Source organism: Vombatus ursinus, unplaced genomic scaffold (assembly GCF_900497805.2).
Source record: "Vombatus ursinus unplaced genomic scaffold, bare-nosed wombat genome assembly UNPS02000582.1, whole genome shotgun sequence".
Lineage (NCBI taxonomy): Eukaryota > Metazoa > Chordata > Mammalia > Diprotodontia > Vombatidae > Vombatus > Vombatus ursinus.
In genome coordinates this window covers 1,930,362-1,949,515 of record NW_020940360.1, presented here as the reverse complement: position 1 = coordinate 1,949,515, position 19,154 = coordinate 1,930,362, and the positions used below count along the sequence as shown (strand labels likewise).

General features: G+C 33.7%; 1 protein-coding gene across 1 annotated transcript in view; it reads left to right on the top strand.

The window, feature by feature from the left end:
- ELOVL4 (ELOVL fatty acid elongase 4) overlaps nucleotides 1-19,154 on the top strand; it is a 57,930-nt gene that overhangs the window by 31,648 nt on the left and 7,128 nt on the right. The window contains exon 4 of the mRNA XM_027853711.1: nucleotides 14,896-15,067. Within this exon, the coding sequence (XP_027709512.1) occupies nucleotides 14,896-15,067 (172 nt within the window). The remainder of the gene's footprint in view (nucleotides 1-14,895; nucleotides 15,068-19,154) is intronic.

The following is a 19,154-nucleotide window of genomic DNA, read 5'->3' as shown; positions in this document are numbered from 1 at the left end:
TTTATTCCTGGAATTTATCAGTTTAGAAGTATAAGAGAATGTATGGTTGATTTTCACTGATTTTTTCATTATCCTTTCATAATCCTTTGAACTATTCCTAGTTTCTTTTATTGGTCAGAAAAAAACTTTGAAGTATTGGAAGGGACTGTTAAGTAGGGTTTTGATGGAAAGGTATGGCTTGAGCATTGTTAGTAGATTTTGTGTTTGGTAAAGTTTAAAGAAAATATAGTAATCCTTAAAAGAATTATAACATACAATGAGCTAACTGGTTATACAGTCATTAGTAAGTACATGCAATTGAAAATAAATCAGCATTCTCCAACCCAAAGCATATTGATAAAATAGTTAAATTCTTTGCTACAAACCATTTAAAATTATTCAGGAGTATTCACCTTCATAAATTACATGTGTTTTTGGTCCAGACCTGTGATTTCATTGGTGGGTGAAACTTCTATCGCTGATCTGCAATTCATCCATAATTAAGAGTGTTGTAGAATTTCCTGAGATTAAATGACCTGACTATGGTCACACAGCTAGTTAAGATCAGAAGCTGAACTTTAACATAGTTTCTTCTTCTCACTTTGAGTCTAGCCATCTATCTTCTATGCAATGCTGATTCTCTAAAATACATATAATAAAAAGTTGTAGAAATTGAAACAATTTAGCATAATTATTCCTTTTTTATTTACTAATTTTTATATCTATGCCATTAAAAATGTTATTACAAGGCCTAGAATAGTGTTAGATAAGTAATTTCTTTGTTTTTATTATTACCTAACTAAAAATATTGCTTCACATAAATATGTATATGAAAAAGAAATATATCCAAAATAATGATATTGATTGAATTAAATAATTAGTATAACCTTACACTTGAAGTAATTCTATAAGGTTTGTCTTCTAAAATAAGGTTTTAGTGACCTCTAAAATCAACTTTTAGAGGTCACTAAAAATTAATGGATTTCGTGGGTTTCTTTGATAAAACATCTCCATCAACAACACACTGTGGTCTTGGTGAAGATTCCTTCATCCAAGCTGAACAATGAACTCAGTTTTAAAAAATCAGCATTATAATGCTAGACTTTTCCAAATCTTTTCTTCCTTTTAAACAGGCAAACAAATTCTGTTTTATTATTATTGCCAGGTATTGGCAAAGCTCTGAAGTATTTCTTTTACTGTTATTTTTGTGTACAAAACCAAGCAACAAGTCTTGTATTTCTTTCTTATTTGTTAAACAAGAAGACTTGAATATCTCATTAGCAATTATGTTTTCAAAATAATGCATCAAATCTTTAAGTCCATTTATTATGATAATTGAAGTAACTGAATTATTTACATTGCTTGCTGATTGGTGACTGTAAATAAATGTTGGGCCTGTGGTGTGTTCGGTCAAGAAATTAATTGGATTAGGGCTGATTCTCTTTAACCACGGTGATTTAAGGAGTCATTTACCTTATCCATTAGGTAAATTTTTAGATTTTAAGAGGTGTGAAGACCTTTGGTAGCAAAAGTTTTGAAGGGGAAAAAACTGTTTTTCTTTAATTGGCCTTGCATAACTCTAAGTCTATGGACCAGCAGTTGAAAGATACTGGCAGATCACATTTTTATTCGCAAAACAAATTATAAATAATTATTTTCCAGCTTAACTGTGTTTTAGACCTTAGGCTATAGGATCTAGATTTGGAAAGGATCTTAGGACACCGAGATGCTGATGAGGAAACAAAATTTCAAAGAAGAGAAGTGATTTGGGTCAAAGTCACTTGGGACCTGAATCCAGGTTCTTTGACTCCAAATCCAGTATTCTTCCCATTATATCTACCATTATGGAAATGAAGAATTTATATCATATTACACCTTGTTGAATTTAAACTCCTTGAAATTAGGTACAGTTTTGTATTTTGTCTTTCTATCCCAGCACCTAGCACAGCATAGAAGGATACTTGGTAGGAACTTAGTGATTGTTTATTGAATTGAGTATCATATGTTAGTAAGATAAGACTTCCATTTTTCTCAAGTAAAAAAGCAGTAAAGAATTATTCAGTTCAACAAACACTTGCTTGACAACCTGCCCTGTCCCCAACACTGTAGTGGTAGAATTTTGGGTTATACCAAAATAGGTAGAATAAATGGGTTCTCCCTCAAGGAGTTTAATGCTTTGCTTTTTTGAGGAGTGGACGGCAATATTGTCATAAAGCAATGTGTAAGAATACCCATAATCTTAGTTTTATTCTTCAATTAATGGATCAGACTCACTTGGAGTATTGAATGTATAAAGTCAAGGAGCTGATTTACACAATGCATGATTTTTTAGGTACATTTTAAAAGAAGTCCCTGTTTATGGTCACATTGAATAATGTTGATACATGAATAAACCTCCTTTTGGTAGGCAAGCTTATAAAGAAAACTTTCTTTAGATCTTCTGTGATCTTGCTTTTTTTGTGGCTTTCTTGCTTATGTTTCAATTAGCTTTTTAGCTTCTTGTCTTTCCTGCAGTTGCATTGTTAAACAAGCAAACAATCCTCCCTGAGTTTATTTAAGGACTGAGGTAAAAGAAACAACAACAAATAACAAAAGTTTCTATTATAATCTGGTAGGCTTGAATTATTTCTTGTTTAAGTAGCTATTGGAAAGAAGATTCTTGCAGCAGTATAAGAACTCAGTACTGTAACTCTAGCAGGAGAGAGAAACTTAGATCCTGGTAGGAGTCTTCCTTGCCCCTACTTCCATTTCTGAGGGAAAGTCAACCTTTACTGTCAGCATTTGTGCATAGCATTGTGTTTTCCCCAAAATATAAATATTTAAACAAAAAAATACTTTAAAAGAAGTCCTTAAATGAAGGGACAAAAGTGGGGAATTTTGTAGGGAGAGGTATTGTTCAAAGCAACAATCATAAAATGTACCTCTTCTTCTGACAGCCCTCTCCCTGCCCCCAACAAGAGCCTTTGGATTAGGCCTATACCCCACAGTATCTTACGGGCAGTTATTGAAAGGCCTAGTATCATATTTTTAGTGAAGTTATTTGGATGACTCAGAGTGTTGCTTATGTTTTATTGGAAAGTTACTGTTTTGCTGTCAAATTTTATCTTTTGAGGCCAAATCCCCTATCCATACTTCCTTTACCCTCAAATGGAAGTGTATCTTACTACAGAAATAATAATGGATAAAAAAACACATGGAAGTGTTTTTTCTATATAATAATAATAATAACAATAGCTAGCATTTGTATAGCACTTTAAAGTCTGCAAAATCATTTTCCATGTTATCTCAGATTATCTTCACAATGCTATGAAGTAGGTGCTATTATTATCTCCATTTTACAGATGATGAAACTGTGGTAGATAGCAGTTAAGTGACTTGCCCAAAGTCATACAGATAGTAGGTGTCTGAGGTAGGATTTAAATCCAGGTCTTCCTAATTTGAGTTCCAGTACTTTATCCATGGTGACACCTACCTCCTCTTGAAGGAAGAGACTGTGTAATTTTTGTCTTTGTATACCTAAATGGAGAAATAGTCAATATGTCTTTTAATGATTTCAACATAATAAAAATTATATTGAGTAATGGTGGAAAAGATTTAAAATTAAATGGAACCTAAATAACATAGTTCTAATGAAAATAGAGATCAAGGAACAACTCATAATACTGGTAGATAATTTTATGAAAAAAATGACAACAATGAAACACACCACAACTTTTGGGATACAATCAAAACAGTAAATGAAAAATATATTTCCAAATAACAAAATAAAGAAAAAACAGATAAATGGATTGACATGCAAGTAATCAAACTAGAAAAGTAACAAATCAAAATTAAACACAAAAAATGGAAATTTTGAAATTCAAAGAAGTTAATAGAATCGAAAGCATAAAAACCCCATTGAATTTACAAATAAAAAGAGCTATTTTTTGGGGGGAAAATTAATGAAGTAGACAAACTGCTGGATAATTTGATTTTGCAAAGGAAAGGAAAATCAAATTACCAACATCAAAAGTGAAAAAGGAAGTTTCACAACAAATGATAGGAAGTGAAGGAAGTTGTTAGAAACTATTTTGCCCAATTGTATGCCAACAATGCTGGCAATTTAAATGAAAGGGATGAATAGTTATAAAAATATAATCAGATTAATAGAATATGAAAGAATTAAAATAACCTGATCTTAGAAAAAGAAATTGAATAAAATGTAAATTAACTCCCAAAGAAAAATCTCCCAGCCCCAAATGGATTTACAAGTGAATTCTATTCAAAGAACAACTCATTGTAAATACTACATAAATTGTTTGCAAAAATAGATTAAAAAAGGAATCCTATTAAATTTCTTCGGTAAGTCAAATATGGTTCTGACATTCTAACATGGAAGAAATGGAAGAAAAAAATAAAACTATTGACCAATAACTAATGAATAATAATGCAAAACTGGAACAAAGAATTAATAATGAGTTGACTGTGATATATTTAAAATATTACACACCATGACCAAGTTGGGTTGGAGCCAGAAATGAAGGGTTGGTTAAATATTAAGAAAATTATAACAGTTAACAACATTCATGATAAAGACAATTTTTAAAACACCCAGTTATTTCAATAGATGGAAGAAAAAAACTTTTGACAAAATATAGCATTCATTTATGTTGAAAAGAGTAAAAATCATAGAAATAAATTGACCTTTCCTTAATTAGGCAAATAATATCAAACATGAAAAATTAGCATTCTCTATAATGGAGAAACATTCAAGGCCTTTCCAATAAGAATGGGGTAAGGATAACTAATCACCATTATTATTTACTTTAGTTATAGAAATGCTAGTTAATGCAATAAGAAAAGAAAAAATTGAAGAAGTGAGCATAGGCAAAGAAGAAACAAAAATATCACCTTTTGCAGATGTTATGGAATCCTAAGGATTCTACTAAAATTAATTTAAATAATAAATTCAATAAATTAGTTAGACAAAATAAATCTGAAAAATTATTAGTCTTTTTTACATTACTAATAAAACACAGGATGAAGACATTTAAAAAAGAACTTCTGGTCAAAACAGCTATAGAATGTATAAAATGTCTGTGGGTCTACCAACCAAAATACAATCCAGGACTTAAATGAATGCAAGTACAAAACATTCTTTACAGAAATAAAAGGAGACTTGAGTAATGGGAGAGAGGTTAACTGCTCATGTTGAGTTGTACTAATATAAACAAAATTATAATACAATCAAAATTAATTTACAGATTTGTTGCCATTTCAGACAACCAAATGATTTCTTTAAAGAACTAGACAAAATAATAATAAATTCTATTTTTTGGCGAGGGGAGGAGTAAAGAATCTCAAAAGAAATAATAGGGGGAAGTAGGAAGGAAGGGGACCTAGACTGACCAGATCTCAAACTTTTCTGCAAAACAGTAATCAGCAAAACTATTTGGTACTGCTTTTTTAAAAAATGGAAAAGTTGAGCAGACTTCCAGAAGCCAAGATGGTGGAGTAAGCAGTAAATTGCTGTAACTCTCGCATGTTCACCTCCAAACAACCATGAAATAGCACCTCAGAATAAATCCTGGAACAGCAGAACGAGCAAAAAGATGGGGTGAAACAATCTTTGAGTCCAACTAGGAAGATCGGCAAGAAAGGTCCATCTCACTCAGGTAAAAGGGGAACACAGTCTAGGACAGGAAGCATCCCAGCAAGATAGCAGCAAACCCCACCTCAGCAAACCAGAGCAAGATCCTGAGCCCCAATGTGGTAGAGCAGGCAAACACCAACACCAGAATCTGCCACGTGCCTCAGCAAAGCCAGGGTAACCAACATACTCCAGCTCCAAGAATCACCACATGCTCCAGTGTAGTCCTAGGCAAAGAGCCATCCTCCAGCTACCAGACCTCCACATACTTCATTGTAGTCTCAAGGAAACACAGAAACACCAACACTAGGACCCCTCAACTCAGAACTTCAGGAAAAAGATCCCAAATAAAAATTCCAGGGAACATTATAGCCAAATTACAGGACTATAAGGATAAGGAAAAAGTACTGCAAGTAACCAGAAAGAAAAATTCAAATATCAGGGATCCACATTCCAGATTACACAGGACTTAGCAGCTGTAACATTAAAGGATCAGAGGTCATGAAACATGATATTCCAGAAGGCAAAGAATCTAGGACAACAACTAAGAATCACCTACCTATGAAATTAAGCATCCTCCAAGGGGGATAAATGGTCATTCAATGAAATAGAAAGATTTCAAACTTTCATAAGAAGAAGACTAGAATTGAACAAAAAAATTTGATCTCCAATATCAAGACCCAAGAGAAGGGGAAAAAGGGAAAAGAAAACATAGTGGATTCAGTGGAGCTGAACTGTTTACATCCCTATATGGGAAGATGATACTTGTAATTCTTAAAAATTGTACCACTAATAGTACAGCTATAAGAAATATACATAGACAGAGGGTATGGGTATAAGTTGAATTTGAGGGAATGACATAAAAATAATTAAAAGATGAGAAAGAGAAGTACACTGGTGCAGAAGGAAGGGAGAGGTAGAATGGGGTAAATTATCTCACATGAAGAGTTGCTAAAAATCTATTACAGTAGAAGGAAAGATTGGAGGGTGGGCGATGGACATCGCTTGAACCTTACCCTCATTAGTATTGGCTCAAAGAGGGAATAATATACACAATTAATTGAATATAGAAATCTGTCTTACCTGACAGGGAAATAAGAGGAGAGGAGATTAAATAAATGTGGGAGTTGGGGGACTGACAGAAGAGAGAGGAGGTGGTAGACAGGAGCAAAACACTGTCAAAGAGGGAAAGGGTGAAAGGAGAGAAAGGACAAACAGGAAGAAAAATAGGTTGGAGGGAAATACACAGTAATCATAACTGTGAATGTGAATAGGATGAAATCTCTCATAAAAAAAGAAATGGATAGCAGAGTGGATCAAAAATCAGAATCCTAGAAGATGTTGTTTACAAGAAACACACTTGAAGCAGAGAGACACACATAGAGGGAAGGTAAGGGCCTGGAGCAGAATCTATTTTGCCTCAGCTAAAGTTAAAAAAAAACAACCAAAAAGTAGGGGTAGCAATCTTGATCTCAGATAAAGTAAAAGCAAAAAGAGACCTAATTAAAAGAGATAAGGAAGGACATTACATCTTGCTAAAAGATACGATTGACAATGAACGTAAGTACTAAACATATATACAGTAAGTGGTATGGCATCCAAATTCTTAAAGGAGAAATTAAGTGAGTTACAGGTTCATGACCAAACAAGAGATAGAGAGCATTATGAAATGTAAAATAGATCATTTTGATGTTATTAAATTAAAAACTTTTGCAAAAAACTTTTGGAACTCAAAGTCTTGTAAAAAATGAATGCTAAACATTGTCTTGATATGTATTTGGGGAAAAATACTATTAAATAGGAAAAAATAAAGTGGAAGAGCACTTAAGAAAATGGAAAAGTTACTCAGCATAACAGACTAGGAAAGCAAGTTGTTGAATTGTTTCAGTCATGTCTGACTTTTTGTGAGTGGTTTGTAATTTCCTTCTCCTGCTCATTTCACAGATGAAGAAACTGAGGCAAACTAGGTTAAGTGACTTGCCCAGGGTCACACAGTTAGGAACCATCTGAGGTCAGATTTGAACGCAGGTCTTCCTGAGTCCAGGCTTGGCACTTTATCCACTGTGCCACCTAGCTGCCCATAGGAAAGCAAGACCCAGGAGCAATTAAATATCTTTAACATAATGTACAGTGAGTTCAAGGATTCCAACTCCTGGGATAAGGATTCTGTATTCAACAAAAATTTCTGGGAAAACTAGAAAGCATTCTGGCATTGATTGTTTTTAGACTAGTGTCTCACACCGTGTACCACAATGAGCTCCAAATAGATATATGTAATAAATAAAAAAAAATCATCATAAACAAATTGGAGGTGAAGGGGAGGAGAAAGTTTTCACAACTATGGATAGGGGAAGAATAGTCAACAAAACTAGAGAATAGAGATCATTATAAAGTACAAAATGGACAATTTTATTTGTATAAAATTGAAAAGCTTTTTTAAAAGCATAATTAGTATACTTATGATTAGAAGATAAACAATTAACTGGGAAAATATTTGTAGCAAATTTCTCTGATAAACAGCTGATATCCAAGATCTATAGAAAAATGATTGCAAGTAATTAGAATGATAACCTTCTCTTAACATATCAGTAGATAATTGGTCAAGGGATATGAACAGATAAATGCTTCATATCAACACTAATAAAAGCAATTTCCTCAATTGTGAAAAGGGGGATTGGATTAATAGACTTCCAAGGTTCCATCTAGCTCTAAATGAGTGGTTCTAAATGCAATTTTAAACAGTTCTAACATTCAATCTTCTACTCATAAGATTGGCAAAAATGACAAAACAGGAAAATAGCATTTGTTAGGCAGAGGGGGCTCCTAATGGTAGGCATCTTAATTCACCATTGGTGAAATTGGTCAAACTGTTCTGAATAGCAAGGTGGGATGATACTACAAAAGTCATTAATCTATGCATACCCTATAACCCCCAAAGAGGTAGAAAAACAAAGGATGAGGGAGTATGTGTACAAAAATATCTATAACACTTTTTTGTTGTAAATAACTTGGGGAAAGTTCATATTTCAATATTAGAGAATGACTAGACAAATTTGGATATATGAATATAACGGAGCATTGTGCTGTAAGAAATGACAAACAAGATGAATTCAGAAAAACCTAGGAAAGGCTTAAGTGAACTGATATATAGCAAAATAACCAAAACCAGAAGAAAAATTTATGCAGTGACTACAATAATGTAAAGGAAACTAACTTTGAAATATTTAATTCTTTTATTAAGTGATGTTCAATGTCATGAGCAATCATGACTTCAGAAGACTAGTGATGAAACCTATTCCCATCACTTGGCAGAGAGGTGATGGACTAGAGTTCTAGAGTGAACTATTTCCAGATACGACCAAACTGAGGATATGTTTTGCTTGATTATACTTATTGTTGCATGAGAGGGATTTTATTTGGGTGGGGAAGAGTTGGTAGATAATGATAGAAAAAAAGAAAAGAAAGAAAAGAACAATGAAATTATTTTAGATTATACACAAGTGATGAGGAAAAAGTTTAGAAGGAGAGAGACAAACATGGAAGTTACATGCCTATCATATTAAGTTTAATTATTTGGTTTCATTAATTAATTAAATATATGGATTTATGGTATAGCTTAGATCTACTAGACTGTAAACTTATCTAGATCATAAGCTCCTCCATTTTTTATATCTCCCATGATGTTAAGCATTCTGACAGTAGTAAACTCTAAGTAAATATTAATTGCATGAATGAATGAACAAATATGAGAATTTAATGAGAAGCTTTATATTAGCATCATCTTTTAAGTTACTGAGCACCTTACCAGGGGTGAGGAACCTGTAACTTTGAAGCCACATGTAGCCTTCTAGGTCCTTGGGTGCAGCCTTTTGATTGAGTCCAAGTTTTACAGAACAAATCCTGAGGATTTGTTCTGTGAAGTTTGGATTCAGTCAAAGGGCTACACTTGAGGACCTAGAGAGCCACATATGGCCTCGAGGCCACAGGTTCCCCACCCCTGAAACCAGAAGTATGTTAGACATCATATTATATGGCAGAAACGATTTCTTTTTTTACTTTCATGTTGCATTGGAAACTTCCTAAGGAGGAAGATTACTAATTTAATAGGATTATTGGGTTATCTGACATTCATAGAGATTAGAATTATCTTAAACCAAATTTACATATTACTAGCCATAAATATACTAGCGAAGCATTGATACCATTTAATTTCTCAAAATATTTTACATTAAAAACCTTAAAAGGAGACTATTATGATACCATAATGAATTTTTCAAAATATAAATGTTGGTTATTCAAAGATATGCGGTGATTGCAATTTATTTACTTAGACAAAATGGAATTAATTTTACTCAGAGAATTATTTTGGAAATCATTTCTATAACTGTGACCAATCAAATAAATTTTTACTTCCCCACCAAATTTGATGATTCCAAGAGTAGTGTACAAACAAGTATAGGAATTACTCATATTAGATGGGAATAGTCCAGTGTTAAACAAGAGTATAACAGTAGATCTGAAGACTTGTTACCAACTGGACAATGCTTACTTATGACCAATGATCACGTCCAAACATCTTTAAATAATGTAATGTTGGGAATCTTTAAAGTATAGATTTACTGTAACTAGTTTGTTTAAAGCCTTTCCCCCCAACCATTTTCATGTATGTTTTAAGCACTTAAACTCTACAGTAAGTAATCTTGAGCCCTGAATAGATATTTTTCTTTGATTTTATATATCGATTTATGTTTTTGCACTTTAAATTTTAACTGTTTTCAAACAAAGAATTATCTCATTTACATATAACAAATATAGGCATACTACATGAGACCTTACAAATCTAAACACTTAAGCCTGAATATGAAAGAATCTGTGTCAAGCTCCTAAATAGCCACAGGATAAAAACAGATTTTACTTATGTACTAGTTTAAAATCTGTTAATGTTTACTTCATGTTCTTTTCATATTGCATCATCTACTTAAAGTTATAAGCACTTGACAGGAAAAATAATATTAGATTACAATGTTTTTTTTTCAGAAAAGATTATGTTTTGTTTCATTTAAAAAATTAAAAATATTACAGAGGTCACCTCTCACTAGACTCTTAATCTTAGACTATAATGTAATCTTTCTGTACCATCTGGTGTCTTAATAGGGCTTAATGAGAGCACAAGGTAGAGAAAAGAAACACCCTACATTATTTAACAAGGATCATATCCACAACTTGGAAAATATTTACCATAGTATGGTAGGATGAGCCTAACAAATTATAGCTTATCCAAATTCTTTGACCATGGTATCCCATGAAACAAGGAAAAATATAAAATGACCTTCATTTCTATACAGCTACTTCCTCCTGTTTTGTTGTTTTCCCAATGATTGTGGCATTGTAGTGGAAAGCAGGGCAGAGGGTGCTAAGAATCACAATATTTCTACTGTATGTAGCCATTAACTTGCCTGTTGGTTCTCTAAATGTGAGATACTTGTTCAGTGAACACTTGACACACTACTGGAGGAAATGAAATGCTATTAATTTTGATGTTCTCACCATCAGTGAAACCAGAAGACAAGAGAAAGTTACAGTTAAATGGAAAGAAAGCTCACAGATTCTCTTTAGAGAAGAAAATGAGAGTTGGTTTTATTCCATGTAGAGGCAACAAATAACATAATTTCATGGAATATTTGATTACCTCCTATTGTAGGGCTTGTAATACGCATTGGCAAAAAATTACTACGAAAATAATAGCAACTTATATACTTACATCTCTTTAAAAAAGATTATGTGGTAGAGAAATTCTATGAGGAACTAGGTAAAGCCCTCCAAATTAAATCAACATATTCTTTGATACTTAATAGTTTTAATGCAAAGATAGGCATAGAAGAGAATGGCAAAAAAAGAAGGTATTGAAATTATGATTGAGAGTAAAAATTGAGAGGCCGAAGTCCTCCATACTGTGTAGAGTCTCATGTTTATCTGCTTTATCATGCTGCAAGATTGCATCAACCCTAGAACTTACATTGCTTCAGTATCTCTTACCCCTATAGCTCCTCCATCCCTCTGATTGGAGGAAGTGGGGGTATAGAGTGGAGAGCCCCTCAGAGAACCTCCATTTAAGGAAGGTACTCAGGCTAGCCATCTCTTCATTTCCCACCTGGCTATACTTCTCTGGACTTCCTTATGGCCCAGCACTTGGTACTGCTGCTTCTCCCTGCTCCGCCCCCTCCTACTTTTCAGCTTCCTTTTGAATGTTGTCTTCACCCATTAGATTGTGTACTCTTTGAGGTTAAGGACTGCCTTGTACCTTTTTCTTTTTTGTATCCCCAGTTCTTAGCACAGTGCTTGACATAGCTTGACATAGTAGTCACTTAATAAATGTTTATTGACTGACTATTATAAATTGTTCCTGAGGGAACAGAGTTGGTAGGTGCTGGTTATGATGAATACTATATTACAATAACAAAAAATGAAGTTATATTTATTGAAGTGGGAATCATTCCTGAATAGACCACTTACTTGTTAGAGCAAAAAAAAAAAACTATACAAGGAAGAAAGAATAGAAATGAGAAAAGGATATGATGTATAATTAGGCAACTCCAACTTGACCTATTTAAATAGGTTATTGGTACTGAAAAATGGAAAATTAATGAACAGATATTGACATAGATTATAATAATTTCCAAAGGAAATTTAAACAATTTAATTCAATTACCATGAAGAGCCAAAAGAGCTAGTAATAAACCACTTGATCTCCTTGTCAAATAGAGAGAGATATCAGCTAAGAACAATACCAGTTTAGAATATAAACTTAAAGGCAAATTTTGGAAAATCATGAATAATATCACCTCATAAAACCACAAAAAAGAAGTAAAGGAGAAAACAAGTTTAAAGAATTCTTGATGAAAGATCCATACTGAGGGCATTTAAGGATAAAATTAGAAGGAGCACAACAGATGAAAAATATAAAACATCTGTAAAGATTTATATGACATACTCTTTTTGCTACAAATGATAGTAGAGACATTATATTTGGACTTTAATATCATAGTCCTGGATTTACTATATGAGGAAACAGAGATAGTATTAGAGAAAGCAGATTGACTAGACCAGGTTTCTTGCTGGAAGCAATACGATTTTGAGAGTATTGAGTAAATTGATTCTTATGAATCTATTGTCTGGGAAAATTCCTATAAATGTGATCATTGGACAAGATTTAAAATATATATCAAGTTTGTCTAAGTATAAAAGGATGCATATGGGAGAAAAATGTTATAAATATATTGATATGAAATTGAATTCAGATATCAACTAACTTTTTAAATGCATATACAGTTTTATATATATCTATAAGTTTTTATACACATCTATAGACTACAGAGAGAGAAAAACCCTATAAATGTAATCATTTGGTACAGTTCATCTCACTAAGAAACAGGCTTTATGTAGGGGGAAAACCCCATAAATGCAAACCACATGGCAATGTTTCATTCAGAGAACAGCCCTGATTACAGCCCGTGTAGAAGGAAAAACTGTGTGTGTGTGTGTGTGTGTGTGTGTGTGTGTGTGTGTAGTATGGCAGACAATCAAAACAACATTCTTTTTTTATAGAAATCAGAAAATATGCAAAACTCATATGACTAATATGACTATCACAAAGACCTTTTAGGGGAGAATAAGGCTCAAAATCCATCCTAAAATTAACACTCATGAAACTTTACACAGAAAAGAAACCCAAGAAAATCATTAGTCAGAGTTTAAATATTTGTGTCCAGAAAAGGAAGAACTGGTAGAAAGTTAAATGTCACCTTTGTGAGAAAAAAAATTATTTGGAGGTCATGGCTTTGAATGCTCATTAAAAAATATATTCAATAAAAAAAGTCCTGGGCAAAACCAAGTGTTGTCTGTGGTGATAATTCTAATCAATCAAAAACTTCCCCTTAAACAGCAATAAAAAAAATGGACTGGATGGCCTGTAGGAAATTATGTAGTTATTTCAATGACTCAAAGATTCTGCTTGAGACAAAGGCTCATAGTTTTTAACATTTAAATTCTCGTAGTGCTATTTTATGGATACATGTCATAGAGCACAATGGTCTCTGAAGAATTAAATTTTAGGATTACTTAAAGGCAATGGAGTAAAATTGTAGGCATGAGCAGACTGAAATACATTACAAATGAAGGTGTGGAGAAAAGGCGATGTAAAGTAAATCATCAGATGAATGTAAGATTGGGGGAGGGGGAAGATGGTCTGAGTACATAGTGATTAAAAAAATAGCACACCTTCTTTATTGGTATCTATACAAAGTTAGGGGCTATAGAGGAAGATCTCCAGAATATTGGTGGTACTTTTTGTGGCAGATTTATTGAAGAATCTGTTATTAATGTTATGAATATATGATTGAAGGGAATATGCACACCAATGGAACCACAGACATATCTAATTATCAGCATATACTGCAACCTTTTGGTGGCAGCTATATTGAAAAAAGAGCACGGGAATTGGACTCAAAATTCCTAGGTTTGAGTCCTAGCTCAGATTATCAGCTGTGTTATCTCTATGTACAAAATGAGGTTACTAACATTTGTTTACCTGAGAGGGCAATTGTAAAAATCAAATAAAATATTGTATATAAAAATATATAAAGTAAACTATAAAGCACACAGTATATTGTTGCTAGTGGTTATCGACTCTGGTTTCAACTTATACAAACCATTTCCATTAGATTCTTAATTGCTGAAATCTTTTTTGAAAGACCATATATTGTATTAAAGTATATTTATCCAAAGTGTCTATATTATGATATAGTATCTATATTATGATAAAGTGCATGTATGTAAAGTATGTTTATTATGATGTGTGCTAGGCAGATGTACTTGAATTACATGTTTACAAAGAAAGTTAAGATTTAAATTTCTGTAGTAATTTAAGGTAAATTTCTATATTAATCATTGAAAAGTGTGGCCAAAGAGCTTGAGAAAATTGTATTATTTTTCATTTTGTTTTATATTCAGGCATTTAGCATTGTACAGAGAAAACATCCAGATACCTGGCAGAATGAAATGTTCTTTTAACATTGTGTTCATCCAACTTTAGACCTGATTATTAATCTTTGTATCATGCTATAAATATTTTTACAGCAAATCTTTTGAGGGAAATAAGCTTTTGTATATTGTATAATGCTCAGAGCATCCATAGCATATCACGTAATAATCATAGAATTATTTGAAAGAAGTGTAGTTACATTATGGTGTTTTGTGTTTATAAACATGTTATCTTCCTCCTTTTGCAGATAGCTGGGGCTCTGTGGTGGTACTTTGTGTCGAAAGGAGTTGAGTATTTGGATACAGTATTTTTCATCCTGAGGAAGAAAAACAACCAAGTATCTTTCCTTCATGTGTATCATCACTGTACTATGTTTACATTGTGGTGGATTGGCATTAAGTGGGTGGCAGGAGGACAAGGTGAGCATTTTAAAGAGTTTTCAGGGGCGGCTAGGTGGTGCAGTGGATAGAGCTCTGGCTTTGGTGTCACGAGGACCTGAGTTCAAATCCAGCCTCAGATACTTGACACTTACTAGCTGTGTGACCCTGGGCAAGTCACTTAATCCCAATTGCCTCACCAAAAAGCAAAAAAAAAGTTTTCAGTGAGTGGAGGAAATCAACATATTTGCATGAAATATATGAATTTTGCATGAATTTTCTTAAGGAAAGTAATGGAGAATTGGTGGTCTATGTGAATGTGGCACTTACCAGCTTATAGACATGTCAGTTGATCAGTCCAACACCAAAGAGAAAAACCACATGGTCAAGAACTGTTTGCGCTGTGCCCCTTTCGCTAGCTATTGGAAGATTGTATCCCATTGTACAGACTCAGAGCAACATATGCCTAAGGGTCTTCTGTTCTGATTCTTCTGTTCTAAGAACCTTCGGTCCTGGTGCCCTTCCAGTGCATCAGTCTCAAAAGGATACCAAGATTTATATCCTCAGTCTGAAGTCCCCCAGGTCAGCTGTGTAGGTTCATATCTTTTCTTAAACTGGTTTGGGCCCACCCTGAATATCTGGAATCAAGACATTATCCAGATTAGTAACGTAAACCAATTCTAAAAAGCTTCTAAACTTTTAATGTGACCCCAAGAACTGCTCTAATCTTCTGAGGATCAGATGAATTGAGAATGTGTCAGAGAAAGACCAAACCACCTGGGACTGTGACAGACTGCAGTCTGCAAGTCTCTCTTGGTTTGCATGAAGGTGTGTAGGCCTGAAGTGGTATAGTCTTCAGAACATAAAGGGATAGGGTAAATAGTGTAGTTATTTCTACTTTTTTCTTGTCATTCTATTATAATTGGTGAGAGAATAGTAAATTTAATTCATACATGAATTAATTTTGAAAAGTTTTATTTAAAGTAAATGTGTTGATTCCATTTAAACAAGCAAACGTTTCATATAATATTAGCTTTATTCTTGGAGTTCAAGAGATAAGGCCATGAACATTATTGAACAATTTTTTTTTCTACGTTAACACCAAAATGGCATGACTTAAAAATATTTTTTGCATGGAATTGAAAATCTAAGTCCATTTCCTCATTTACATAAATGCCCAAATTAGTTATTTTAAATTATGTCTGCATTTTAATTTCAGGTATTTACTAAGGAGAAGCTATAGAATATTCATAAAACTTCCTTGCTGCTAAAATAGTCTGCACTGGTAATTTTATCCCTGGTGGTATTAAAATAAAACACTTAACCAAATCTGTCTACCTACATGTTTACTAGTCTATTTGCTGGTGTTTTAGTTTTGATGGAGACCTTACACTATTTATAAATTCACATTTTGATTAAAATATTATACCTTTATCCTCTCACTACCAAATAATAAAATATGGGAGGGAATGTGCAATGGTGGATAGACAGTATTAGAATGAGAGAAAAAAACTGGATTTAAGTCTAACCTCTGACACATACTGACTCTGTGACCCTAGACAAATCCCTAGACCTTTCAGTGTCTCCAGGCATCTTTCAAAGAATGTTATAGGACAGGTGCAAATCTGCATTGGTAGATGAAGTTTCTTCCCAGAGAATTCTCTGTAACAATAAAGTCAGATGTCTAATCCAGAAGGAGGAAGAGGAAGAGGAGGACAAAGAAAGAAAGATAGGAAGGAAGGAAGGAGGAAAAAAGAAAAGAAAAATTGTTTCACAACATTTGAAAATCACATGCATCTCCATCAGAAAATTAGACCATTCTTATTTAAAATAGCTGATAACCACATATTTTGTCTGTTATCAAATTTCAAATGTTAAAGCTTCTTAGGGGGAGGGTTTTATCTTAGTATTATCTTTCCAAATATTTTCTAATATGTATTCAAGATTAAGTGTGAAGAGGGCTCTAGGTTCTTCTACCACATATTGCTACCACCTATTCTCCTTGTTACAGTGATTCAAAGTTGCATTCTGCTGAGATGAAAGCTTCTGTTATTGTGCAAACTCATCCCCATGTAGTTTAGTCCTCCCTGGGTTTATTTTCCCTTGCCTTTCATTATCTTTATATCCTTTAGAATCCCTATTGGGTTGTTAACAATCTCTCTTCTATCCTCTATTTCCTCCTCTCATACTTTCCTCATATCATAGCTTTCTCAAAAAAGAGCCACATCTTTGACTACCTGATCCAGTACCAGATGCTCCTTCTCTTCACCTCAGACAGTCACAAAATTTCTTAGCTCTCACCATAAGCTATAGATCCATTTCTCTGTGTTAATGAACTCTGAAAAACCCTCCTTTGTTGAAAAATCCCTGTCTTTCCACCTCTCCCTCTGCCTTACTCTTTTTTCCTAAACATATTGAAACTTCATCATGACCTCTAATGTCTCTGCTCATTCCTGTTCTACCAGTTCATCACTCCTGCTGAGGATTTACATCCTGTCCTTTATATTCTTAACTCTATACACTGTCCTTTCCTCTGAAGCTCTTGTGCCCTGATCCTATCACCACTTGAACCTTGTCAAGCCCAAATTTGTGGTTATTCCCTCTATCATTCCAACTCATCTGTTGCTGAAAAGCAGTTTGGAGGAAGTCACATGCTATTCTGATTGGGTCTTCTGCAGATTCATTTCATCTAATTTCAATTAGCTAAACAGAGGAATTTATATTTGATTTTATAGGTAATAGGGAGTCACCAAAATTTATTGAACAAGACAGTAACATAGTCAGACCTATGCTTTAAGTAAACCACTTTACCAGCTATGTGGGGAATAAATTGGAGAAGGGATAAACTTGAGGTAAGGCAACCAATTTGGAGACTATTGCAGTAATTTAGGCAAAGGTTGATGAGGGCTTCAGTTGGAGTGGTGCCTGTGTGAATAAAGAGAAGAAAACGGATAGGATAGAAATTGTGGACATAAAATTGGCAAGACTTGGCAATTTATTGGATATGTGCAGTGAAAAAACTTAGGGGTCAGGTATGAGGCTGAAATTAACAACTTAGGTGTCTGGAAGGATGATGGTGCCCTTGACAGAAATAGAGACATTTGGAAGAAAGGTGGGTTTTTGGGAAAAGATAATGAATTCTGTTTTGGATATGTTATGTTCAAGATTTCTGTTGGACATCTAGTTCAAAATGTCCAGGAGGCAGTTGGCAATATGGGACTGGAGCTCCCCAGTTTCCTCTTCTATAAAATGGAGATAATAATAGCACCTACATTACAAGATTTCTGTAAGAATTAAAAGAAAGAATGAATGTAAAACATTTTGCAATCCTTAAAGGCTTGTACAAATGTTAGATATTTTATTACAACTGTAGTTAGGGGCATGATATGGATGATGACCCAACAAAAGAGGCTCAGGAGTAGTCAGACAGGTAGAAGGAGAACTGTTTGAGATGAGTGTCATGAGAACCCAGAGAGGAGAGGATATCTAGGAAGAAAGGATGGTAAAACTGTCAAATTTTGTGGAGAGATCAACAAGGATGAAAACTGAGAAAAGGCCATCAAATTTAACAAATAAGAGATTATTTAATTGAATTAGCAGCTGAGAAGGGAAAACCACTGTCACTCTCCCACTTTCTTTTCTTCCTCCTTGGGAAGGAAGGGGGACCCATCAGCCCACTTCATCCTGGGCTGCTTTTACTGGGGCCATTTGTACCACTGCCACGTTGGATCTCCCTCTAGATCCGCCTGTAGGATGATGGTCCCCACTATTTGCCACTCTTTAGCCCTGGTCCAGTGTTATTTCTGCTACTCTAGACTGCCTCTCTTTTTTCACTTTCCTCCTTTAGATAAATATAATGAAGTCTATTTAACATTAGATTATTTGAAGTTGTTAGAGTGATTTAATAGTCTTTTAACATTGGTCTGATAATTACCATTTTACAATTCTATGTGCATAGAAAATTTAGGAGACAAGGCTGAATTTGTACTGTCCCATGACACACCCTAAAATATGGAATAAATCCATAATAAAGCTTCTATGCACATGTTTAAAATAATTTGCTTCTTCCTTATAAAAAGCCTTATAACAAAATTCCAGTTAGAGGTTCTGACTGAGTTGCTATTATAAC